Source organism: Scyliorhinus canicula, chromosome 10, assembly GCF_902713615.1.
Source record: "Scyliorhinus canicula chromosome 10, sScyCan1.1, whole genome shotgun sequence".
Lineage (NCBI taxonomy): Eukaryota > Metazoa > Chordata > Chondrichthyes > Carcharhiniformes > Scyliorhinidae > Scyliorhinus > Scyliorhinus canicula.
The window spans coordinates 146,307,730-146,335,579 of NC_052155.1; the positions used below are offsets into that span (position 1 = coordinate 146,307,730).

General features: G+C 48.3%; 1 protein-coding gene across 1 annotated transcript in view; it reads right to left on the minus strand.

Moving 5' to 3' along the window:
• The window catches only part of itga9 (integrin, alpha 9), a 632,947-nt gene that overhangs the window by 265,684 nt on the left and 339,413 nt on the right, over positions 1–27,850 (minus strand). Inside the window, exon 16 of the mRNA XM_038809824.1 lies at positions 20,432–20,584. Coding sequence (XP_038665752.1) covers positions 20,432–20,584 — 153 coding nt within the window. The remainder of the gene's footprint in view (positions 1–20,431; positions 20,585–27,850) is intronic.

The following is a 27,850-nucleotide window of genomic DNA, read 5'->3' on the forward strand; positions in this document are numbered from 1 at the left end:
TGGAGCAGTTGGCAATTTCCGAGAGGGCAATCTTACTGTAGTGCAGATGTCTCACAGAATGGGGCAAATTTGATGCCCTCCCCCATGGCAGATTTTGTGGCAGGGGGCATTTAATCAGCCGGGAGGGTTGCAGGTGGGCCCCCATCACTTTCCTGCCTCCAGCCTAATTAAATCCATGGAGGCAAGGCCCATGGACAGCCTGCTTGCCCAGCTGCTAATTAAGGCTCTTAAATGAGCAATTAATGCCCACTTAAGGACCCCATTTTGTTGTCACTGCTATCCAACCAATGGCAGACACGGGACCTACCATGTGGCGAACCTAAAAAAGAAAGTTGCTGTGGGCTTCCAGAGTGTGGCCCCTTGTTCAAAGGTACTCAATGCCTGATTGAGGGCCCAGGCCTCAGGAAGTGGAGAGCTGTTGGGAGCCACTCCCCGGTCCTTGCTGCCGGTGCCCTTACACTCTTCTCTCGGTACATCTGCCACCTCCATTAGATACCATGTGTTGTTTCCCACTCACGTTCAGGTCAGAGAATTGCCTCCTGAACACCCTGAAGGAGATATGGGGCATGGTCTAACAAAAAAAAAAAAATCCAGTTTCTGGGTGGGATTATTGGGGCCTACAACCCTGCTATCAAACGGCACTCTGTAATTTATTCAGATCTCAGTGGGGAATTTCCTGCACTGAGGAGCTCCACTTTTCAGTACAAGAAGAGATTGGATGCCATTTTTAAATGATGCCCCAATCGCTCAACCACTTCCCCCCAACACCCCAGCTCAGCAGTTGGGGGTTCCTCGAGCCCCTCCTGGACCCCATCTCATACGGACGGTGCACCCCCGGACAGATCACCAGCATGGGCAAAATGCCACCTGGGTCCTTGGTACTGTCAGTCTAATATGCTAGCAGTGCCCCTGTCACCCTTCCTCTTCCAGCTGCTGTCCTGCTTGCATGTCCTCTCTGTTCATTCTTCCAGCTGTACTGTATTCCAGGGGAAATTGCAAATGCACTATTGATAATTTACCAAAATTCACTAGACTCTGGGGTGGTCCCGGCGGATTGGAAATTAGCAAATCTGACACCACTGCTTAAAAAAGGAGGTAGACAGAAAGCGGGTAATTACAGGCCAGTTAGCTTTACTTCGGTAGTAGGGAAGATGCTGGAATCTATCATCAAGGAAGAAATAGCGAGGCATCTGGATAGAAATTGTCCCATTGGGTAGACGGAGAATGGGTTCATAAAGGGCAGGTCGTGCCTAACTAATTTAGTGGAATTTTTTGAGGGCATTACCAGTGCAGTAGATAATGGGGAGCCAATGGATGTGGTATATTTGCATTTCCAGAAAGCTTTTGACAAGGTGCCACACAAAAGATTGCTGCATAAGATAAAAATGCATGGCATTCAGGGTAAAGTAGTAGCATGGATAGAAGATTGGTTAATTAACAGAAAGCAAAGAGTGGGGATTAATGGGTGTTTCTCTGGTTGGCAATCAGTAGCTAGTGGTGTCCCTCAGGGTTCAGTGATGGGCCCACAATTGTTCACAATTTACATAGATGATTTGGAGTTGGCGACCAAGTGGACCAAGTCCAAGTTTGCAGATGACACTAAGATGAGTGGTAAAGCAAAAAGTGCAGAGGATACCAGAAGTCTGCAGAGGGATTTGGATGGGTTAAGTGAATGGGCTAGGGTCTGGCAGATGGAATACAATGTTGACAAATGTGAGGTTATCCAATTTTGGTAGGAATAATAGCAAAAGAGATTATTATTTAAATGATAAAATATTAAAACATGCTGTTGTGCAGAGAGACCTGGGTGTGCTAGTGCATGAGTCGCAAAAAGTTGGTTTACAGGTGATTAAGAAGGCAAATGGAATTTTGTCCTTCATTGCAAGAGGGATGGAGTTTAAGACTAGGGAGGTTATGCTGCAATTGTATAAGGTGTTAGTGAGGCCACACCTGGCGTATTGTGTTCAGTTTTGATCTCCTTACCCGAGAAAGGACGTACTGGCGCTGGAGGGTGTGCAGAGGAGATTCACTAGGTTAATCCCAGAACTGAAGGGGTTGGATTACGAGGAGAGATTGAGTAGACTGGGACTGTACTCATTGGAATTTAGAAGGATGCGGGGGGATCTTCTAGAAACAGATAAAATTATGAAGTGAATAGATAGGATAGATGCGGGCAGGTTGTTTCCACTGGCGGGTGAAAGCAGAACTAGGAGGCATAGCCTCAAAATAAGGGGAAGTAGATTTAGGACTGAGCTTAGGAGGAACGTCTTGGATTGGATTGGATTTGTTTATTGTCACATGTACCGAGGTACAGTGAAAAGTATTTTTCTGCAAGCAGCTCAACAGATCATTCAGTACATGGAAGAAAAGGGAATTAAACAAAATTCAAGAAAATACAAGAAAATACATGAGAATACATAATAGGGCAACACAAAATATACATAAGCATTGGCATCGGTTGAAGCATACAGGGTGTAGTGTTAATGAGGTCAGTCAATAAGAGGGTAATTTAGGAGTCTGGTGACAGTGGGGAAGAAGCTGTTTTTGAGTCTGTTCGTGCGTGTTCTCAGACTTCTGTATCTCTTGCCCGATGGAAGAAGTTGGAAAAGTGAGTAAGCCGGGTGGGAGGGATCCTTGATTATGCTGCCCGCTTTCCCCCGGCAGCGGGAGGTGTTGATGGAGTCCATGGATGGGAGGCGGTATTCACGACTCTCTGAAGTTCCTTGAGGTCCTGGGCTGAGCAGTTGCCATACGAGGCTGTGATGCAGCCCGATAGGATGCTTTCTATAATGCATCTGTAAAAGTTGGTAAGGGTTAATGTGGACATGCCGAATTTCCTTAGTTTCCTGAGGAAGTATAGGCGCTGTTGTGCTTTCTTGGTGATAGCATCGACGTGAGTGGACCAGGATAGATTTTTGGTGATGTGCACCCCTAGGAATTTGAAACTGCTAACCATCTCCACCTCGGCCCCGTTGATGCTGACAGGGGTGTGTACAGCACTTTGCTTCCTGAAGTCGATGACCAGCTCTTTAGTTTTGCTGGCATTGAGGGAGAGATTGTTGTCGTTACACCACTCCACTAGGTTCTCTATCTCCCTCCTGTATTCGGACTCGTCGTTATTCGAGATCCGGCCCATTATGGTCGTGTCGTCAGCAAACTTGTAGGTGGAGTTGGAACCAAGTTCTGCCACGCAGTCATGTGTGTACAGGGAGTAGAGTAGGGGGCTAAGTACGCAGTCTTGCGGGGCACCGGTATTGAGGACTATTGTGGAGGAGGTGTTGGTGTTCATTCTTACTGATTGTGGTTTGGTGGTCAGAAAGTCAAGGATCCAGTTGCAGAGGGTTGTGAATCTATGGAATTCCTTGCCCAGGGAAGCAGTTGAGGCTCCTTCATTGAATGTTTTTAAGATAAAGATAGATAGTTTTTGAAGAATAAAGGGATTAAGGGTTATGGTGTTCGGGCCAGAAAGTGGAGTTGAGTCCAAAAAAGATGAGCCATTGAATGGCGCAGCAGACTCGAGGGGCCAGATGGCCTACTCCTGCTCCTAGTTCTTATGTTCTTATGTTCTAAATGTCTGCTACTGTACCCATATCTGGAAGCAATTGATTTGTACAGATGCCTTGAAGTCAGGAAAAAGTCATTCAACACCTGCCACACTACTTCCTGTAAACCTTTGCAACTCAAAGCAACTACAGAAAGAACCAAACACTTGCAGAATCATCGCAACAGCCAGACTAAAGCAACCAGTAGCTAACCTATAAACAGTTGATAATCATAGGTGGGGGGTCCTTCCAGGGCTGAATACATAAGGGCATTGTCTGGCGCGTTGAGCGCTAAAATGGCACTACTAGTGTCGAATCAATAATATTTTGAATGCCTGTTTTTCATCCTTCAAGTGGACATTCACTTCATGCATGCTAACATCTGTATCACTACGTTTCCCAGTGTGATTCACCCTGCAAGGACACACGTGCGCCGCAGAAGATATTTTAAAGCTCCCCGGGCAGTCGTAACGCCCAAAAAACAGGTGTTCACTAGCTCAATTTCTGGAAAGAAATGGCTCCTAATATCGATAGAGCGTTTCAGTTAATGAAATAATGGAGAAATTGTGGGAAGGTGGTTCAGCTTGAATTAAAACATCTTTCAATGAGAAAATAAGCTCGGACAAATAATCATTACATTTTCCCATTAATGTAGTGGTGTTGTGAACAGGATCCTTCCTTGCTGGTATCGATTGTGCCATAAGAAGTGTTCAGAACTATTCTGAACTTTTTTTTCAATGAAAATGGAAGTTGATTCCAAATTAATAATAGTAACCAACTCTATACTGATTGCATTTGTCAGTTGTAAAGTTCGGCATCTCACTTAAATCATGTAATGGACACAATACTAAACAAGTCATGCTAGATTCCTAATGCAAATATCCTGAGGGTGTAGAGCATCTGGAGAGCATATTGAACACTAATTGGCTTTTTTAAAAATCGTAGGTTCTTTAACTTGTATTTTTAAACAAAAGGACAGAGATCAATGCTGACAATACTTCAGCTACAGCTAAGCAAATTCTAGAATTCTAAGGAAATCAACCAACGTCTTGAATTTCCTCAGTTGTGGTAACTCTGAATAAGTTCTCAAATTGTAATGGGCAGCTTTCAGGAGTTAGCTATGCTCTGCTCACTTTCCGTGATTGGAAATTATATATTATGTTGTTATAAGCTCTGTCCAAGCAACACTATTCTAATGCAAAGAATTTTTGTTCAAGAATCTGTCATAGCCGAGCCAAAAGAACTTAAACAGGAAGGTTTAAAGCATTGGTATTATGTTTGGCCTGTATGTTAAATTATTAATAATTGGCTCTGTACCTCAAGGTGCTCCAGCCTTTGACAGGTGTCACTGTGCGATACTGTCACTTACGCATGAATATAAAGAGATATCAAACTGGCACCTTCCATCTACTAAAATCAGTTGGTGTCATATCCTCCTAGTACAATTTCCCAATTATACCTGAGTTATACTGAGTTATACTGTAATGTAACTCAAATTGGACATAATGCGACTTCTAAAACATCCACAACATTGCAAGGCTTTCAAGGACATTTTAAGGCATTGAGTAGTGCTTTTTATGTTAGAAGAAATAACTTAAACACTGCCATTTATGCCCTTGTCACTTTAATTTTGATGAGCTTTTGCATGGTAATTTGACGTAACCCGCACAAACAGGACAAGGAACCTTGTCCCTCCTTAATCAATCAGACCGAAACATTATTAATAATTGGCACAGTGTCTAAAACTGGATGTGTAAGAAATCAATTTCAAATCAGGTGCAGAAGCAAAATAAGGAAGTGGGAAATAGATTGGATTAGGAAACTGAGAAAAAGTGACAGAAATAAAACATTTTAAAATATTGTCCTTCCTTTAAAGTTTCAAAAATAATTAAGGTTGAAAGAATGAGACTTCAAATTTGTCAGTTAACTTTCAGTGCCAAAGAGGTTGGGCTGATTCTCTGTTTGGGAGACAGTGGGCATGATTTTCCCATAAGGGAACAAAGTCCCCTCGCGATCGTGTTTAGCCACATGTTTCCCGCCGCTCACAGTGCTGAGAAACACATGACTATTCAATGCAAGTCACATTGAATAAGAGGCCTGAACGGGGAACACGCAGTGCGGCCGCAAGAAAAGCCTACCTGGCACCCTTGCAGTGCCCATTCCAGCTGGCAGTGCCACCTGGGCACCTTGGCAGTGCCAGCTGGCACCTGAGTGGCAATGCCAAGGTGCCAGGCTGGCACTGCAAGGGTACCCAGGTGGCACCAGCAGTGTCAGAGCACCACCATGCCAACGGGCATGCAGCTGGGGGCCTCCAATCCCCTTGGAAATCCCGAGTGCCGTTCCGTCTGATCCCCGTTTGTGGGGACCAGTAACAAACGGCACACCGCTGAGGAGAAGGGGTTGAATCCCAAAGGGATTCGCTAGATGACGCCCGTTGAATTCTAAATAATAATAACAGCATGGCAAAGTTGGAACTGATACTTCGCAGTGTGAAAGTTGAACTGGGCCCATTGTGTAGCAGACAAAACTGATGTCCAAATAGGTTAGATGCGCATCTCAGGGGAAATGATAAGGGTTCATTAAAAGGGTTCAAGGTGCAAAAGCGTGAAACAGATTTAATTAACATGGGTAGTGAAAGTAATGGCAGAGGTCATGTGTGAGGGTCTGGTCAATATTGTCATCAGTTCACTGAGAAAAAGGGAAGTGCCAGATAACAGAGGTAGATGTTCTAGTTTAAAAAAGGGCCAAAAACTATGGGCAGAATTATCGGTGCAGAGTGCCGGCTGAGGCAAGAAAACCGGCATGCAGCTCTCCATCCACACAGCCGAGTTTTCTCTCCAGGTTCTCTGGCACTCTGTACAGAGGAAATCTGGGGTGTCATTTTCATGTCACACTGGCAGGACAGGCTTGATAGAGCTGGAAACGCTGGCTCCACAGAGGTCCAGGCCCCCTCACGCCAATCACAGGGAAATTCTTTATGTGGGGGACCATATGGTGGGGAAGCCTTTAATTGTATTTAAATCTATTAAAATGTATTTAAATGAGTTTCCAGCAGGAACCTCATTACATCCCCGGTGAGGAGCAATGGAATATCAGAAAACAAGGTCCCACTGGCGAGAATCTAGTTCTCTAATTCTCGCGGGATTTTGTGCCCACTTCGCTATTTGTGTTCACAGACGATACAATATTGCCCCTTCTAACCTGGAAACCATAGCTGAGTGAGCTTGACATTTCTGGTGGGGACGTTAATGGAAAGTATTAGGAGTAATGCTTGTAATGGTCATCTAGAAACTTGATGTGAGAAGGAGCATTCAACACATTGTTTGAACAGCTTGGACTAGGATGCGGTCAATTCCAGCCTCCCTTGACCCAGAGTCAAAAAACAATTGAATGAACCAATAATTATTTGAAGAATACCCAAAGTCTTTAGCCCTTGGCTGCCTAATAGTTAGTCACCAGGTTTGTAAGTTTAACCACAATTACCGTTTATTATGTCTATCTAATTCCTAATCCCCCCAGCTTTAACTTGTCCCCATCCTCTAAACACACACACAAGACAAACAAACACAGAGGAAAAGAGAAGATGAAAATAATAAGTAAAAAGATAAAGAATCTTTGTTTCAGATGGTTGTCTTTACCACACTTTCCTTCAAATTAGACTTTCAGGTCAAGGCCTCGGTCTTCAATCTGTAATAGTTTTCACTGTGGATTCATTCAAGTCTCGGCAGTTCCAAAAATGCAGAGGTTCTCCAACTGTACTGGAGAAAACACAAGGGAGAGAGGGAGAGAGACGGGTCCATGTCTCTCAGCTTCCAGGTCTCCAACTCTGCTTTTCTTGAGTCTCTGGAAATCATCGCACTCAGGAAGGATCCAATCACTACCTGTTACTGGGCAGAATACGGCCTTTTGGCCAATTCATTGGCCCTCAGCCAACCAATTAAACTGAGTCCAACCACAGCTCTCGGGTGCCACAGAGTATGAGTTCTGCTGCTCGAAAACTAGCGCCATATACTATGTTGCAATGCTCTGAATTCCTCATTTGCTCTGCTGCGTGACTTAAAGATACATGTCCATTGAGCAACCATGGATCAAAATGATAACAGCAAAAGATAAGGGAAATAAGGGAATCATCTGGAAGGACCCTTACAATATCATCATAACATCGTGACCAACTTTTCAATGTAATTAGAACAGAGAGACGGTGTTCATAGATCAAAATAACACACTGCATTTAAAAAATCATATCATTTCTAGGTCTGTTTCTATCACTTTAAAGCCATGTCCTCTGGTTACTGACAATAAGAAATAAGAACAGGAGTAGGCCGTTCACCCCTCGAGCCTGGTCCCCCATTCAATAAGATCATGGCTGATCCGACATTCCACATGTCCACTTTCCTTCTCTTTCCCCGTAATCCCTTACTGATCAAGATTCTATCTATCCCAGCATAAATATACAGAAGGACTCTGCCCCCACAACTCTCTGTGGCAAGGACTTCCAAAGACTCACAACCTTCTGAGAGAAGACATCATTCCTCATCTTAAATTTATTCTGAGACTGTGCCTTCTGATCCGGCACTCACACATGAGGGTAAATAACCTCTCAGCATTTAGCCTGTCAAGTCAATTAAGTATCCTCAATGTTTCAGTGAGATCACCTCTCATTCTCCTAAATTCCAATGAGTAGAGTCCCAACCTGTGTAATCTTTGCTCATAAGGCAATCCCTCCAAACCAAGGATCATCCTAGTGAACTTTCTCTGATCCGCCTCCAATGAAATAATGGGCAGGATTCACCAGTCCCCCAGCTGCATGTTTCTTGGTGAAACACCATTCCTGTCATTTGTCAATGGGATTTTCCATTAGCCACCCCAGACCACTGGGAAACCCATGAGTGGGGATGTGCTGCCAGCGAGAAAAGCAAATCGCAATGGCCTTGGAATTCCAGTCAATATCTTTCCTTAAATAAGGGGATCAAAACTGCTCTCAATACTCCAGATGTGGTCTCACCAGTACCTTGTACAGTTGTAGCAAGACTTTCCCCCTTTTTTATACTCCAACCCCCTTGAAGTAAGGGCCAACATTCCATTTGCCTTCCTGATTGCCTGGTTTAGCACGCTGGGCTAAATCGCTGGCTTTTAAAGCAGACCAAGGCAGGCCAGCAGCACGGTTCAATTCCCGTACCAGCCTCCCCGAACAGGCGCCGGAATGTGGCGACTAGGGGCTTTTCACAGTAACTTCATTTGAAGCCTACTCGTGACAATAAGCGATTTTCATTTCATTTTTTCATGTGCTAGCTTTCTGTGTTTCATGCACAAGTGTCCACAAGTCCTTTTGCGTTGCAGCTTTCTGCAGTTTTTATCCATTTAAATATTCTATTCTTTTGTTCTCTTCCAAAATGAACAACTTCATATTTTCCCACATTATACTCTAATTAGCAACTTTTTGCCCACTTACCTAACCTATCAATATCCTCTTGGCAAACTTTGTATCCATCTCACACCTTGGGCGGGATTTTCCCTTTGGGGATTGCCCGCCGGAAAACAGGCGGGAATCATTCCGGACTCTTTCCTCGATTGTCCAGGGTGATTCCCCATTCTCCAGCGGGCTAGCAGGCCTCCGGCGTGTGTCCTGCAGCTCTGGCTGCTGGTGGGGCCCTGCTGAACAGATCGTGCGGCCGCACATCCGCACGACGGCCCACCTCGTCGGTGACCCCCGATCGCCTGGCAGGAGATAAGAAAGTCTGCATCGCCTGAACTCTATGGAGGAGATGGTTCTCAGTGAGAACTGTTGCATCTGACATCACTGAGAGCATTGTGGATGAAGACATCTTCCTGTCTTATGCCCTCTCAACTCCCTGCACACATCCACCCTACTATCTGGCATGATAAGCAAGTAAGTGCTGGTGTGACAATGGACTCCTTGCTTTCTACCCACCCTCCCTTTCCCTCACTCAAACCTTTCCCTTCTACATTCCGTTTGCAGATACCCAGCCACAGCAGCCCAAGGAGGAAGAGGGAGAACAACAGCATTGATCACTTGATCTGACACTCGAACCTGGAGCACAGATATCGGCACTGCATGTATCTTACTATGTAGCCTTGGCGTCAGCACATGCTGTGTCAAACAGGCATTAGTGGACTGCAGCGATGCCAAAGGTAAACAATGCACCTTGGGCCAGCTCTCTGGAGGGCAGAAAAGTTCTTGCAACAAAGGATTCAGACAGGTACCACAATGGGGCATGCACAGTGAGATACTGAGTGCATTGGATGGCCTGCCAGACAGCCTCCTGTCACTGTCAAGGAGCACAAAGGAGTCCACCTCCAAGTTGGCAGAGGGATAGGAGAGCAGGTTGTCCTCTCCACAGCCTCTGCTTCATTTCTCTGGTGCTGCAGACCCAGAGCTCCTTCCATCGCTGTCTTCTTTTGTTTCAGCCTATTTTCTTTTACTTCTACTATCTCAATGAGGCTGCGGGAACACGCTCTGGCAAATACACCTTCAAAAACACTCCTGAGTACTTCCCGACCCTTTCCATTGCTCTGCAAACAGTATTCAAGGCCTTTTCAGTAAAGCTACTCCAAGTCTCTTCCTCTTGCCCTCCAGAGCGGACATCGCAGGTATTGCCAGATCCTGCATTGTTCAATTGTGACATCCTGATCTCACTTCAGCCAACTGGGCTGTGTATTGTCAGGATGTCACCGGTTTCATGTGTCTGGGACATGCAGAGGATGCAGCTGTGTGCTCATCTCAAATGTAGATGCCGTGCTGGCTGGGCTCATAGTGACCAGGAGGACTGCTTGTCACCAAAGAATGAAGGCGTAGCATCACATCCCTGAATTTCTCATTGGCTGCCTGTTCTAATAAATCTGAAGATTCTATGATATCCCTCCAACTGAATTTGCAGCATGTCTGCTGCCTTCAAATATTTGTGCAAGTACATCTCCAGGTCTCTCTGTTATCCATCCGGGGGTTTAGCCTAATGAAGACGGGGTAGGGAGCAATGTGGAAGGAGGACTCACGATGGCAGGCAGAGGGGCAAGGATGTGGATGAAGAAGATGAACGATGGAAGGCAGGGGTAAGACTAAGGGGAGGGAAGTGGGAGAATTCTGCTCTGTTATTATCCTCCTCATTGTTTACTATATTACTGAGTTCCGCGTCATCAAAACTCTGAAAGTATGTCCTGTATACAAGCTCAGGTAATTTATATGTGTACAAAATAGCAGTGTTCCTAACACCAACCCAATGGAGAATGGGCGGTATTCTCCGCTCCCGATAAAAATTGGGATGGCCGTCGTGAATTCGGCCGAGGTTCTCCCATCTGCAAAACAATTGTTCACTATTACACTCTGCCTGAGCCAATTATGTAACACTATCCCTTTAATCCCATATGCTTTGGTTTGTTGTACACCGGGGCACGATTCGCCGCTCCCCACGCGGCCTGGGAGAATCGCGGGAGGGCCCCCCGACATTTTTTACGCCCCCCCTGGCGCCCCCCGCGATCCCCCCCCCCCCCCCCCCCCCCACCCCGCTCGGAAAGATCGCCACTCGCCGTTTTTCACGGCGAACTCCGATTCTCCGAGCCCGATGGGCCGAGCGGGAGCACCACGATTGTGCTCGGGAGAGGACAGGCCCGCGATCGCTGCCCACCGACCGTCGGGCCAGCGTTCAAAACGGATGCACTCTTTCCCCTCCACCGCCCGGCAAGATCAAGCCGCCACGTCTTGCCGGGCGGCTGAGGAGAAAGACGGCCACCGCGCATGCGCGGGTTCGTCCCATCCGCGCGATGAAGTCATCCGCGCATGCACGGGTTGGAACCGACAACCCGCGCATGCGTGGATGACTTCACATTCTCGGCGTGACGAAGTCGCTGCCGAGAAAGACGGAGGCCCGCTCCTAGCCCCCTGGGTGGGGTGAATTAGGTGCGGAGAATTCCGCCCGTGGTATTTTAGAACATAGAACATAGAACAGTACAGCACAGAACAGGCCCTTCGGCCCTCAATGTTGTGCCGAGCAATGATCACCCTACTCAAACCCACGTATCCACCCTATACCCGTTACCCAACAACCCCCCCCCCCCCTTAACCTTACTTTTAGGACACTACGGGCAATTTAGCATGGCCAATCCACCTAACCCGCACATCTTTGGACTGTGGGAGGAAACCGGAGCACCCGGAGGAAACCCACGCACACACGGGGAGGACGTGCAGACTCCGCACAGACAGTGACCCAGCCGGGAACCGAACCTGGGACCCTGGAGCTGTGAAGCATTTATGCTAACCACCATGCTACCGTGCTGCCCCCAAATTTTGTCAAAGGCTTTACGAAAGCCCAAATGCATTGGGCGGAATTCTCCGCAGGGGGCCGAATTCGTGAAGGCCGTCGTGAACTCGGCCGAGGTTCACGACGGCCTCGGAGCCCGATCCCCGCACCTAATTCACCCCCACCCGGGGGACTAGGAGCGGGCCTCCGTCTTTCTCGGCAGCGACCTTGTCACGCCGAGAATGTGAAGTCATCTGCGCATGCGCGGGTTAATCATAGAATTTACAGTGCAGAAGGAGGCCATTCAGCCCATCGAGTCTGCACTGGCTCTTGGAAAGAGCATCCTACCCAAGGTCAACAACTCCACCCTATCCCCATAACCCAGTAACTCCACCCAACACTGAGGGCAATTTTGGACACTAAGGGCAATTTATCACGGCCAATCCACCTAACCTGCACATCTTTGGACTGTGGGAGGAAACCGGAGCACCCGGAGGAAACCCACGCACACACGGGGAGGATGTGCAGACTCCGCACAGACAGTGACCCAAGCCAGAATCGAACCTGGGACCCTGGAGCTGTGAAGCGATTGTGCTATCCACAATGCTACCCTGCTGCCCCAGCACCGTGTTGCCGGTTCCAACCCGCGCATGCGCGGATGACTTCATCGCGCAGACGGCACAAACCCGCGCATGCGCGGTGGCCATCTTTCTCCTCAGCCGTCCAGCAAAACATGGCGGCTTGATCTTGCCGGGCGGCGGAGGGGAAAGAGTGCGTCGTGGTGCTCCCGTCCCAATCGGGCCCCTAGATGCCCCAAACAGGCATCTGGCGCCCGTTTCACGACTGCAGCGACCAGGTGTGTTTGCCGCCGTCGTGAAACGGGCGTGAAGGGCCGGCCACTTGGCCCATCGGGCTCGGAGAATTTTTCCGAGAGGGGGGGATCGTGGGGGGCGCCAGGGGGGCGTAAAAAATGACAGGGGGCCCTCCCGCGATTCTCCCAGGCCGCGTGGGGAGCGGAGAATCGCGCCCATTACATTAACTGCACTATTCTCAGTAACCCTTTCCTCTACAAGTTACAAGTAATCAAGTTACAAGAATCAAGTTACAGTAAGAAATCTTACAGCAAGAGGTTAAAGTCCAACAGATTTGTTTCGAATTACTAGCTTTCGGAGCACTGCTGCTTCCTCAGATGAATGAGCAGTGCTCCGAAAGCTAGTTAATAGAAGCAAATCTGTTGGACTTTAACCTGGTGTTTTGAGACTTCTTACTGTGCTCACCCTAGTCCAACGCCAGCATCTCCACATCATAAATCAAGTTAGTCAGACATTCTTTACCTTGACCAAATCTATGTTGGCTTCCATTTCTTCGCCAATAATTTTGCAAATGACAATTACATTTTCCTGATTTTATGGGGCCGATTTTGAGCCGGTGTTAACCGTCAGTGAGAATGGCGATGCAGGCGGAAAATTCAGCAAGTATTGGAAAATGCTAATCTCTTTGGCTAGATCGTGATTTTCCAGGCCCCTCACTGGCAGTGTGATGAGAAATCCACTGTGGAAGGCCAGGAACCTTATTTAATACCTTATAATATCATTAGCAAGCCCTCCCTCTGGGACTTCCCCACTCACTGAATATTCATCAGCATGTCGGCAAGATTTACAACAGCTACATAAAAATGAGAACCTGGTGACCTCACCTCCGAAGGAAATGCCGAAGGTGAGCGTTCAGGTCGTCATTGCCATCCAGGGTGTCAGGCACAGAGGGATAGTGGGGAGGACACGGGGCACCCTGATAGGTTTAACTTGGGCCTGGAGGTGGGGGAACATTCTTGGCACCTCGGGGGGTGGCTTTAACAGTCCTTCATGTCTGTGAGCTTACAGATGTAGAGGGATCTGGCGGCTGGTAGGCAGGCACCACCTTTCATGTCCTCCTTGCTGGGCTTGTGATGATATAACCACTGAGGGATTGCCCTTCCAGGGTGGCAGCTGAAGATGTGAGGGAGCACATTGGGTCAGCAATGGGCAAGACTGTGACGTCCCTGGCGAGTGGGGGACTATGAGAAGGAGTGCCTTCCAGCCGTATGAGGCTCTCACACAGAGGGAAGGATGAGTGCAGTGCGAGTGAACCCCCATACTCAGCCTGCATGTGAAGCCAGAGGGCATGAGCTGTCTGGAGGATCAAGGCCAGTGGCTCTGGAGGCCAGGCTGTCAGGAATTAGTTTCTGGGTGGCTGGCTGTTCCAGTCGGAAGGTTTGTTCAATCCACAGCCCATGTGAGCTGGGGGAATGAAGGTGTACTCTAAGGAAGATGTTGACATGCATGCTTCTACCAATGATTGGTGCCCAAATTTTAATCCTTTAACCACATTTTTGTTTGATGTCTTAAGTTTCATTTGTAATTCACATTTTGTTTAAGGCCCTTTTAAGTCCCTTTAAGGGACTGTCCCTTTAATTTGTCCCTCAGTTTATTTGATTTAGTTTACTTAATTATTTATGTTCATCAATATAGTTGGAACCGTTGTGCCCAAGAATTGAACTCCAAAGTAATATGCATGTCTACATAACAGAGAGGTGTCACAGATGTGGGCCCCAATGCAAGGCATAATGGTGAGGTGCCTCATCACTCACCCCGTTCAAGGTGATGACAAGGGACATCGACTAGGTCCCCATAAGGTTAGAACGCTGTTGCCCTGAATGCACTCACCTGCCCGAACACCTCACGCTTGAGATGGGGAATTAGGGACCGTTGACACTCCCAAGGGTCGAAATGCTTAATTCAGGTGGAGTTGAGGATAGTTGTGGCGATGCAGGGGTTGGGCACCAGATGGACTGGGAGGTCACCCACTGTCTGTGCCCCTTAAAAGTTACTGAACTTCTATGCTAGCGGCTCATTTTAGTGCAGCATGGGTGGCCTGGGTGGCATATCCCAGTCAGCTGCACACAAGTACACAAGGAAGGTCACAGATGCGCTATTCATGAGCGCCTACATGTGCATCAACTTGGACTGGGACCAGGCGAGCCAGGACGCGAGGGCCATGGACTTCACCCACTTAGCATGTATGCGCCAGGTGCAAGGTGTCATTGACTCTATCCACATGGTTCTGGGATCTCCATGGCGGCATGGGGAGCTATTTATGAACTGCATGGGATACTATTCCCTCAATGTTTAGCTCGTCTGTGACCACGCAACGCCCATCATGCAAGTGTGTGCCCATTTCCTCAGGAACATCCATAACAGTTACATCTTGGGGCACGCGTAGACCCCAGCTGTTTTTGAGGAAGAGCAGAGACTGGAGGGTTGGCTCCTCAGGGACAAAGTGTCCCCACTCAGGAGATGACTGGTGATGTCAGTGCGGAAGCTACAAAACCAGCTGAGACTTGCGACAATGAGGAGCAGCGTCAACACACATGCTGACTGGGCAGGCAATTGAACTGCTGAAGATGCGGTTCCAGTACCTGGACCAGTCAAGGGGAGCCCTCCAATATGGCCCCCAGAGGTTGACCGCAAATAATAGTCTGCTGCTTTCTGTACATCCTGGCACTACAGGGGAGGGAGCAACTGGACCAGAGGAGTTGGAAGAATGCCACATCTCCTCAGATGAGGTGGAGGTTGAGGAGGGTGGTGTGGGTAAACACGTGAATTAGGAAGGGGAAGGACCTTGGGCGATGACCATGGCTCGCATGGGGTTAAGGGTTAGGGGCACCCTCATTGCATCTTGGTTTGGGAATGACCAGGACAGGGAATGATGAGCTCTCGTACCATGGGGTCTCACATCAACTCACTAATGTGGTGCCTGCAGAAGATCATTGTGATGGTTCCTACATTTATGGACAGGATCCTAAAGCCATTGGCTGCACAATGCAGGTGAATGATGGTGACTTGCATTGAGGACAGAGCGAAGCTCCTCTCGACCTCAGGGAAATGTCTGACTCCTGCCTGACAGAGAGCTAAGCACGTCCTATCAATGAACAGGCTTACCATGGGGATCCGAGACACTGGCTAATAGATCTCAGCTAGTACTGCCCCCTCCGAGGTCAGGGACCCCGGGATTTTTCTCCACATTACATCTGAGGTGGGCAGGCTCTCAAAACATTGTCAGCCCTTAGCATCTTCATCACTAGAGAAGAGTAGTAGACATGAGAAACATGAGCATTGATGTTGTGGGGCAGAGGGATTGTTACCTTCCATGCATGGGGGTTTTGGAGGGTTCTGGGGTGGCCTGTGCCAACAGCAGCATGTCTTTACTGCAACCTCGGTGTGGGAGATGGGAGAAAAATAGCGTGCGATTCTCGCCTTCCATCTGGATGACGTGGCGAATGTGTGTGTGGGTTGGCGGAGCAAGGTGCCATGACATGGCATTGTGGAGAATCTGTATAGGTGAATGAACTGATGTTTAATACAGGAGTGATATTAAAATGGTGAGCTATCTCTACTAGTGTCCAGGTTCACCCGTGTCCTCTCGGTGCCTTTTTCTTCTTACTCTTCCTCACCCTCCAGCCAAGTGTAGGTGTATCCCCTGGATCCACAGCTGAGATTGAGGTAGCCTGCTGACTTCTCTGACCTGTTACCAAAATGATTTGGTGTGCATACTCTGGGGGACCTGGACCTTGAAGATCTGGGCCTACTTTCGGGCTGCACAGGTGTTGCAGTGCTGCCCTCCTTGACATACGGGACTGGAGGTGTGTCATTCACAGGGATGGGGGAGGTGGTGTCAGATGGGCTGGACACCCCGGGGTCTGCTGGGTGGAAGACCCCGGTTGTGCTCCTGCCAATACTCTTCTCTTCGGGTACCGGCAGGGAGGGTGGGGCTCCAAGGAGCTCATGCATTCAGCTATTAAGGTCATGGGAAAACCATGGAGAAGGCATCCCCCGCCATGGAGTGCACGTTCTGCACCAGGGTCTCCATTGTGAATACCACTCTGGCAATGTTGGCCTCGTTACAGAGGAGAGACAACACCATCTCCTCTGACAGAGGGCGATGGGACACCTCCAGCTCTGGGACGACCGGACCCAGGGGCATGTCATCAGCCAGGGGCTCAGGAGAGTTCTGGGCTCAGCCATCCCTCCAAGTGCCGGAACCCTGGGGTGTTCCTTCCTCTGCCTGCTGTGAATCATCAGCAGTAGGTGCTCAGGAGTAAGTGACACAGAAGTCTGACCACAAGTTAATCCCACTGAGGTGTGAGTCTCTGCACTGATTGAAGATACCGGTGACAGGTATGGTGCCTCCTCGATGTTTGGCTCCGAGATGTATCTCTCAGAGTTCCTCAGGTCTGTGGTGTCAGAGGGCATAAGGATGGTCCAGACTGACAGTCGTGCAATGGAAGCGGGGTGGCATTGGTGCATCATGTGGGATAAATGATGGGAGAAAGTGAGGCTTGCACCATGGCCGCATGTCTTGACAGTTCTCACTTTAGTCTGCTGGCCCCACTTTGCCCTTGGCACAGGTGCAGTTCTGCTCCTCGCCTGTCAACTCAAGTGCTCTCTCCTCAATGGGCATTAGGCATCTGAGCTCGGGCATAATTCTGGCAAGCTCACGCTATTTGTACTCAAATTTATCGTGCAATGTGACAGATGGGGAGAGTGTAGGCAGGAATCCTGCCAGGTCAGATGGTGATGAAGTCTGGTATGTGTGGGATGTGAGCGGGAGTGGGGATGTGAGGCTCAGGTATCTACTGGGGAAACATGAGTTTTGTGAATCGGTGAGGTGGCTGGGTGAGAGATCACCGTGGATGGTATGTGAAGGGGTGCAGCAGTATATATCAGGCGGCAGACTTACCCTGGCCATGTGAAGAATGTCATTCATCTTCTTCCGGCACTGTTGCTCCGTCCTCTTATGCAGCGAGCTGACACACTATTGCGGCCGCTGCCTTGCCTCCCAGGCAGGGGTGGTGACTTTGGTTGATGGCCGTCTGCGGGAACGCAGGTAGAGGATGCCACACCTCTGCTCCACACTATGCAGGAGTTGGTAAGGGCTCCCTCTGAAAATATTGGTGCTGTCTACCTGGCAGCCATTCCCTCGACTGGACTTGGGACAAATGCAGGGGAGTGTTTAAAATGAGCGTCCCACTGATTACCGAGATTAAGCGAATCCGAGGCAAGCCGCCACGAGCTAGCATGAATCCCGTGGGAAGAAAATATTCAGTGAGTTTTCCCGCCACTGGCTTTGTCACCAGAACCGACACTTTGAACAAGTATGGTAAGAGTGACTGTGACCTGTGACTCTAAAAGGTAACCCGCCATTGATGTTAGGCTGACTGGCCTGTAGTTTTCTGGTTAGTTCAATATCTATAAGCAGAGATTAATTTTAAATGGGCCTACTTCCAGATGGAGTCCTGTCATTTATGAGATGCTCCATGGCTTGGAGTCAGCTCTATGTCTGTTACATTTAATGACTATCTGGTGCAGGGAATAATTAGTATAGTTATTAAATTAACACGTAATGCTCAATTGTACAGTAGAGTCAGCAACCTAGAAGAAAGGAATAGATAGCAACTAGGTTTGGATAGTGCGGTACCTCAAAAGGGTGCTTTGTCTCAGAGATGGTGCAGAGAAGAGCACTAAACATGATCTTCAGTCTGCATGCACTGAACTATGGAGAGAGACTTCATGCCTAAGGCTTAGATGTGCTGGGGAGGAGTAAACTTGGAAGGCAACTGATTCAAGGCTTCAAAGGCTATAAGAGAATCAATAATACACAAGTTGATAGCTTGTGGTAAGGGAACCGCGTAGAACTAGGGAATCACCCATTTAAAGTGCAAATGCCAAGAGTGAGTTTGGATGTTTCCTTCTTTTCTTACTTAGAGTATTGGGACCATTCCCAGGTTTACTTGGTCACTTATGGGAAGGTGAAGGACAATTTTTAACAGATTCCTGAATTGTCTTCACATTTTTAGTGTTTTGTGCCTCTTCCAAGAGGCAGGTGAAGTGAGTCAAGTTACGTATATTGGGACTAATCTGGCAAAAGGCAAATGACAAAAGGCAAAAGTCCAAAGATGTGCGGGTTAGGTGGATTGGCCATGCTAAATTGCCCGTAGTGTCCTAATAAAAGTAAGGCTAAGGGGGGGTTGTTGGGTTACGGGTATAAGGTGGATACGTGGGTTTGAGTAGGGTGATCATGGCTCGGCACAACATTGAGGGCCGAAGGGCCTGTTCTGTGCTGTTATGTTCTATGTTCTATGTTCTATACATGCTTGAATTCATTTACTCATATGAGGCTTATATAAAGGGGCTTTTCACAGTAACTTCATTGCAGTGTTAATGTAAGCCTACTTGTGACAATAAAGATTATTATTATATATAATATAGCACATATATATAAAAAGGTAAAAAGCCATGGTTGCAGATGACCATAGGCTGCTTTTCCCTTTAAGAGGGAGAGCTGACTGGTGGTGATTTAACCTGAGGATCACCACATCTTAGCTTTCAAGAATAACCTCAGCTGGTAAGGGAATTAAACCCACGCTTCTGCCTCGCTCTGCCTCATGAATGAGCTGTCTAGCCAAGTGAATGAAACTGGCCCTCAAATATCTACGCCCTCTGTGACATTGGCAAGTGAAACCAGCAAACATTGTAGTATAAGCAGAACGTAACAATTTTTCTGAAACAATACTGGGTGAGAAAATCACAAGACCATTGTGAAGTAAAATAATACACTTCCTCTTCAGAGTCAGATCAAAGGGTAATTACTCAACAAGATTCTGCACTTCACAGTCACAGCCTATCTCTCCATCACTTACTAAAATTAGCCCATTATCCAAATGTCGAGCTTAATTTCAGTATTTAAATAGTTTTGCACCATTTTTCAATCAATTACACAACAATTTCAACTAGATGGCCACTGTAAAGGATTGCCTTGTAACTGGTTATTATAATATGCTCTTGATTAACCCTTTACTCTCTGTGACATTGCCGTGTTTCTCTTCTTACAAAACATCTGCTGAAATGAAATCTGTAAATTATTGTCAGAATGTCTCCCTGTGGGCAGCATGGTGGCACAGCGGTTAGCACTACTGCCTCACAACACTGAGGACCCAGGTTCGATCCCAGCTCCAATCACTCACCGTATGGAGTTTTCACATTCTCCCCATGCCTGCGTGGGTCTCATCCCCACAACCCAAAGATGTGCAGAGTAGGTGGATTGGCCATGCTAAATTGCTCCTTAATTGGAAAAAAGTAATTGAGAACTTTAAATTAAAAATTTCAGGGAATTCCTACAGTGCAGAAGGAGGCCGTTCAGTCCATCACGTCTGCACCAGCCCTTGGAAAGAGCACCCTACTTAAGCCCACGCCTCGACCCTATTCCCATGATTCACTCACCCCACCTAACCTTTTGACACTAGGGGGCAATTTAGCATGGCCAATCCACCTAACCTGCACATCTTCAGACTGTGGGAGGAAACCGGAGCACCCGGAGGAAACCCATGCAGACACGGGAAGAACGTGCAAACTCCACACAGACAGTCACCCGAGGCGGGAATTGAATCCGGGCGGGTCCCTGGAGCTGTGAGGCAGCTTTGTGTAAACCACTGTGCCACCGTGCAGCTTAAACCTCACATTTATCTTGAAAATCAATAGTAACATGTGCACACAAAGAAATGTGTCATTATTGTACGGCAATATCGTAATCGAAGATTACCTGGTTTTGCTGAGCCAGTTTATGTCCCTTCCTCCAGCGCAGGATTGGTTTTAAAGCCGGAAGTTCCTTTACAGATTTGCCAGAGACTATGTGCTTGCCCAAGTTGTATGTCACTTCAAAGACAATTGGTGTTATCACATCTTCCACTTCCCGCTGTAGGAAAAAAGTAAATGGCTGCCTTCAGAAATTTCACAGCAAGGGCAAATCAGGAAAAAGAACAGAAAATGCTGGTAATTCTCAGCAGCACTGGGTATATCTGTGGAGAGAGACAGATTTCCAGTACCGATTATATTTTGCTTTTGTAAGGTGCAAGAGGGTACCCCTGACAAAACAATCTGGGAAAATTGGGCAGTGCAAACCGATCAATAACCACAAAGACTTACAGATTGTTGAAAAACAGCTCTTACTCACCAGAAAACATTGAAACCATTGGCCAACACATTGACACAGATTAAAGGGGATAAAGGCTTGTTTTCACAGAATCACAGAATTGTCACGATGCAGAAAGAGGCCATTTGGCCCATCATGTTTGCACCGTCTCTCCAAACAAGCATCATAACTTAGTGCCTTTTCCCCGTACCCATGCACATTGTTTCTATTCAAGTAATCATCTAATGCCTTCTTGAATGTCTTGATTGAATGTGCAACCACCCCACTTCCAGGCATTGCATTCCAGAGCCGAACCACTGGCTGTAAAAGTTCTTTCTCAGTGCAGTAAGCTAGTCCTCTTCCAGAATGTTCCATACATCTTGCCTGTTTATTTCTCAGTTGAATGGCTTTTAACAATGAAAAATGCTTTGATTATGTCAGCTGATTTTATCTACAGTTCTAATGGGTTGAAACTGCTGAAAGGATCTTTATGCATTACCGAAGTCAAGAATATAAACCTCCATCCCTTCATGTAGTTCTGCGCCCTACTCTGAATCTAAATATAGAATCACTACAGTTAAGAAGGTGGCCATTTGGCCCATCGTTTCTGCACCAACCCTCAGAAACAGCGCTCTGACTAGGCCAACTAGCACCCCGCCACCCCCCTCCCCCCCCTCCCCCCGCTATCCCTGCATCCCCACCTAATCTGCACACCTTTGGACTGTGGGAGGAAACCAGGCCCCTCTGAGGAAACTGGCGCAGGCACGGGGAGAATGTGCAAACTCCACACAGAGAGTCACTCAAAGCTGGAATTGAGCCCGGCGCCAGTGTGCCACAAAACAACAGAGGGAAAAGTGAGACATGTTGTTGAAGCTTTTCATCTGGCACTATAGTTATGCCCCCTTGTAACAGCTACACGCACCCGAGTAAATAGTCTCTGAACGCCCACTCTATCTATCCCCCTCATCATCTTATAAACCTCCATATGGACAGTGACCCAGACCGGGATTGAACCCAAGTCCTCAGTGCAGCAATGCTAACCACTGCGCCATCGTGCTGCCCTTCTGGCATTATATTTTAGCATGTGCAATAATTGGGGACTCTAAATTTAAGATTTCAGGGAATTCCTACAGTGCAGAAGGAGGCCGTTTAGCCCATCATGCCTGCACCAGCCCTTGGAAAGAGCACCCTACTTAAGCCCACGCCTCAACCCTATTCCCATGATCCACTAACCCCAGGCAATAGCTTCCACTAAATGGAGCTCTCTTGAGCCCTCTGCTGCAATCTGTCAGGGGAAAGTCTTCAATGATGTGAGTCATTTACAGCTTTGCTATGGGTTCCCTGTAAGGTCCCACTTGTGCCGATTTGCTGCACAAGTGCCTGGCCAGGAAACCATAAGACCATAAGACATAGGAGCAGAAGTAGACCATTCTGCCCATCAAGTCTGCTTCACAATTCAATGAGATCATGGCTGATCTGATATAATTCTCAATTCCACTTTCCCACCTTGTCCCCTTAATCCCCTTAACCCTTGATTCCCTTACTATTGAGGTGTTGAGCCCAATATTTCCGTGGCACGTTGAAATCGGGTGGGCGGGCTGTGGAATTAGTGATGAGGAAGTGGTTATTAGTGGTAGCGTGCTGGTTTCATTCCTGCTGCCATCGTGCTTCTGCTGTTATTCCTTGGCGCTCATCCGGACAAAGGCCAGAATGCCAAATTTCAAATGCTCACATTGATTTATGGTACAAGAGAAAAGAGTGCTGATTGATCGGCCAAGGCATTCCAATGGAGAAAGCAACAGGCTCCCCAAGCTCTCGGTTCATTCAAATAAGACATGAAGCTTAAATATATTCCATTTGTTTGATGAGATCAGGTCCCTGGATATGAATCTATGTCATTTCTGCAAGCACAACTGAACCACATTATGAGCTCAACTGAATATCTTATATTGGCTGTTAGTGTAGCTTTTAGCGCACTCTCATTGTTCAGCAAGTGCTGCCCAATCACCGAATCACAACTAACAGTGGACATTTTATTTTGGGTCTTGCAAGCATGGGCTAGTTGAGTACAGTCTGTACCTTGCCTATTAAAAACAGCCAGAGGAATATGTTGTTTGACTCAATCAGCCAATTGTTAGGATGTACCACCTATGCACAGACATCCCACCAGCAGAGAAATCCATGCATGGCGTTGCTCAATGACATGGTAGGCAGAACATCTTTCTGGACTGACAGCAGCATCCTGTTGGTGGAAAATATCACTTGTGCAAACTGATGAAAAGCACAGAATGCAAAGGGGATCTCCTGGCTCAACCATTTAATTGGGAATGCACAATGTTATTAAAACTGAACTACGCTAAGTTCAATGAATACAAATTCAGAAAATGGTGGCATGTCTATATTGCATATATTCCTATGATTAATGCACATGATGATGTCTTCTTTCAGTGGCACATTCATAAATAAACTCCCACTTTCAAACAAGTGCATACACGTGGCATTGCTCTTTATATGTAAGTCATGTATGGTCTTCAAACATGAAGATATGAACATATGAATTAGGAGAACAAGGCTATTTGGCCCCTTGAGCCTGCGCAGCAGTTTGACAAGATCATGCCTGACCTGACTGTGGCCTCAACTTTATTTTTCTGTGTAACCTCTGCACGAAGACTATCCCACTAACAGGATGCTGTGATCAGTAGAAAAACACGTTCTGCCAACCACACAATTGAGCAATTGAGCAACAGGGTGCCCAGTTGGCAATGCCAAGGCGCCCAGGTAGCATTGGGGTATCAGAGTACAACCCTGCGCAGTGTCCAATCAGCCAGGGGTCTCTGATCACCTGGGGGACCACCCCACTCCCCATGCCTGGTCTATATTTGTGGAAACTAATGCCAAATGGCGCCACGGCAAGATCTCACAGGCGAGGGCCTTCGATCCCAGACATTGGGATACTCCGGCATTGACATATTCAAGTGAAATTAATTGTTCGATCTCACAAGGCGCCTGAGCTCGAGAGTGAGACTCCAGCTGCCAGTGAAATACCACTACGCATCGATTTTTGTGAGGCTCATTGCGTCACCGAGTCGGGCATGACACAGACATTCGATCGGGTGCATAATCATTGTTATGATGTGGGAAAGGCAACAGTTGATTTGCGCACAGTAGGTATCCCAAATAATCCATCTTACTGATGTTGGTTTAAATACTGCCACCTGTTTAAATTGCATTAAAGCAAAATTGCAGACAGACCAACATGTGTAACACTTGGGGCAGTATTTAGTAGACATGACAGGTGTCTCATCCACTGGCTGGAGAGTTTGCGAGAGCTTGTGTCACCTTTTAGGGAAGGTTGGCTGCATCATGTACCACTCAGGGAATTGACAGATCAGTGGCGGGCCTTCCCTGGATAAGGAATCCCGGGGGTGAAGGGAGGATGAGAGGGGCGGGTGGGAGAGATTGGCCCACTGAGAGCTGTCAGCCAATCAGAGACTCGCAAACCTACTGAACTGCAGCGCTACCAAGAAAGTGGTGTCTGTGGTGATATGCATCACTGTAAATACACAAGGGGTTAATGTAAATACACATAGACTAGATAGACACTAGAGGGAGCACCAGAGACATGACACACAGACATTCAACCAATAGGCCAGTAAGATAGGACACGACCAATGGGCATTCAAGACACACACAGAGGTGACACTACTACAGGAGGGCATTACACCAACCCATATATAAGGACACAGCACACATGATCTTCCTCTTTCCAGTGGAGACACTTAGTGAGTACACAGGGTTGATTGAACACATCACACCCACCACGTGGATTGTAGCAGACTGGTTCGTCAGTCTGAGTAGCTATAGCAGGATTAACAGGAGAGTCGAGTCCAAGTAGGAGAATCGTTAACAGTTTAATAAATATGTTAAAGCGATCTCCAAGTCTGAACCTTCCTTTGTCAGAGTGCACATCAAGGAAGCAGCTTATTCAACGTCAAGAGCAGAACAAAACAGTGTCTGTGGCCAATAATGCACCCACCAAGGTCTAGAATCCATCCACGTAAGGGCCTCAATTGGCAACGGAGCAGGAAGGTCATCCTTCCTGTGTTATATTGTATTAACAATTAAGATATATCAAGTATAACTCAACCTCTCATCTACTAAATCTAATCTCCTCTATCCTATCACTCTGTATCCCAATCTTTGTCTGTCTCCATATCCCTAATATCTGCATTCGCTTAGAAACATAGAAAATAGGAGCATAGGTGCTTCCAGCCTGTTCCACCATTCAATATGATCAGGGCTGATCATCCACCTCAATCCATGGGCCTTCCTGCCACAGATGTAATCATGGTGGAGGGGGGAAGGTAGCCGGGTCCCATCCACCACACCACCAAACCCATAGCTGGGAAGGGCATTAAATACCACCCTCAGACTGGAACAAAAGGAGGTGCTCCATTTCCAATAGATGCCAACATACACCAACATGCGTCCTCATACAATCTTGAAATAAATCAATAACCTTCTTGTTTAATATAACAGGAAAACTGTTAAATTGCATTAACAACTAAATGACAGAGTTAAAACTATCTCGTCCTTGGATCTTTACACATCTCACACTAGTCATCATCCTATCTATTCAGTATTCCCAAAACCCTGTATCTCTGCTCCAGAACCTGTTCATCAGTTTAATTATCATTGAAATCAAGGAGCATAAATAGGCTGTGTTGAAAATCATGGTGAAAAGCCAGTGTTTTACCAGGTTGTTGTTTCATTGGAGTCTCTCCCCAGAGTTTGCTGATCAGATCAATGCCTTTCATAGCTCCTGTCACCTTCACTCATTCAAGAGCTAGTTCTCCATAATTATTTTAAATTCAATTATATCAAAAGTTATTAGCTCATTAGATCTGACACTAATTAAATTAGGAAAGTAAAGTTCAAAATCCCAAGTCAGTGTCTGATTAAATGCAGTTTTCTCTGCCAGACTGATTTATCTTGAAATGTAGCTAGAGTGTACTCAGCAATCACACGGTTTTGGAAAACAATAAAGCATTGTGTTACACTGTGTTAACAACCCAGAGACATCAAATTAACTCTGAATCTCTCGTCTCCTAATTCCAATATCCTGCATCCTATCTCTCTTGTCTATTTCCATTTCTCTAATATGTCTGCATTTGCTTAGAAGCAGAAAATATGGGCAGGAGGAGGCCATTTGACGATTCAAGCCTGCTCCGCCATTCATTATGATCATGGTTGATCATCCAACTCAACAGTCTGACCGCCCCCCCCCCCCCCCCCCCCCCCCCACACCCATTTTCCCTTCACCCCCAGAGATATATTCTTGAAATCATACAATGTTTTGGTCTCAATTGCTTCCCTTGGTAGTGAATTCCACAGGCTGACCATTCTCTGGGTGAAGACATTTCTACTCATTTGAGTCTTAAAATGCTTACCCCATATTCTTGGACTATGGCCCCTGGTTCTGGACACCCCCACCATCGGGAAAATCCTTTCTTTATCAATCCTGTCTGGTCCTGTTAGAATTTTACTGGTTTTCATGAGATCCCCCCCCCCCCCACTCATACGTCTGAACTCCAGCGAGTATAATCCTGACTGACTCAATCTCCTCTCATAGGAATCAGTCTGGTAAACCTTTTCTGCACTCACACTATAGCAAGAGCATCCTTCCTCAGATAAGGGGCGAAATTCTCCGCGGACCGACGTGATGCCCATTTCCGGCGGGAAAAAGCGGTGCGCATGACTCCGGCGTCCGGGCCTTCTTTTAAGCCGGCAATCTCCGTTCCCGGAAGGGCCAGCAGCGGACTGACGCGATAGGCGTCAGTTTCACCAGCTGCGGAACTGGCGAGTCCCGGCGTTTGTGTGGTGGGGAGAGAGAGAGACCCAGTGGTGCGGGGAGAAGAAGAGCGACCCGGCATGGGGGGGGGGAGAGAAGAGCGACCCGGCATTGGGGGGGGGGGGGAGAGAAGAGCGACCCGGCATTGGGGGAGGGGGGGGAGAGAGAGCGACCCGGCATTGGGGGGGGGGGGGGGGAGAAGAGCGACCCGGCATTGGGGGGGGGGAGAGAAGAGCGACCCGGCATTGGGGGGGGGGGAGAAGAGCGACCCGGCATTGGGGGGGGGGGAGAAGAGCGACCCGGCATTGGGGGGGGGGGGGTGAAGAGAAGAGCGACCCGGCATTGGGGGGAAGGGGGGGGGAGAAGAGCGACCCGGCATTGGGGGGGGGGGGAGAAAAGAGCGACCCGGCCTTGGGGGTGGGGGGGGGGAGAGAAGAGCGACCCGGCATTGGGGGGGGGGGAGAAGAGCGACCCCGGCATTGGGGGGGGGGGAGAGAGGAGAGCGACCCGGCATTGGGGGGGGGGGGGAAAGAGAGAGCGACCCGGCATTGGGGGGGAAGGGGGGGGAGAAGAGCGACCCGGCATTGGGGGGGGGGGGAGAAAAGAGCGACCCGGCATTGGGGAGGGAGAAGAGCGACCCGACATTGGGGGGGGGGAGAGAAGAGCGACCCGGCATTGGGGGGGGGGGGGGGAAGAAGAGCGACCCGGCATTGGGGGGGGAGAAGAGCGACCCGGCATTGGGGGGGGGGGGGGGGAGAGAGAGAGAGACAGACCGGCATTTGGGGGGGGAGGAGGAGAGAGACAGACCGGCATTGGGGGGGGGGGGGGGGGAGGGGGGGGGAGAGAGAGAGAGACAGACCCGGCGTTGGGGGGTTTGCGGCGTTGAGTTGAGAGGGGGGGGCGGCGTTGGAGGGGGGTAGGGGTGGTGAGGGGCGGTTGTGTTAGGGGCAGCGGCGTGCAGAGGAGGGGGGCGACGAATGCCCGGGGCCAACGCACCGTCGCCCCCCCCCCCTGCACGCAGCTGCCCCTACCCCAACCCCCTCCCCTCACCACCCCTACCCCCCTCCCACCACCCCTACCCCCCTCCCCACCACCCCTACCCCCCTCCAACGCCGCAACCCCCCCTCAACGCCGGTACCCCCCCTCTCTCAACGCCGCACCCCCCCCACTAACGCCGCACCCCCCCCCCCCCCCCACTA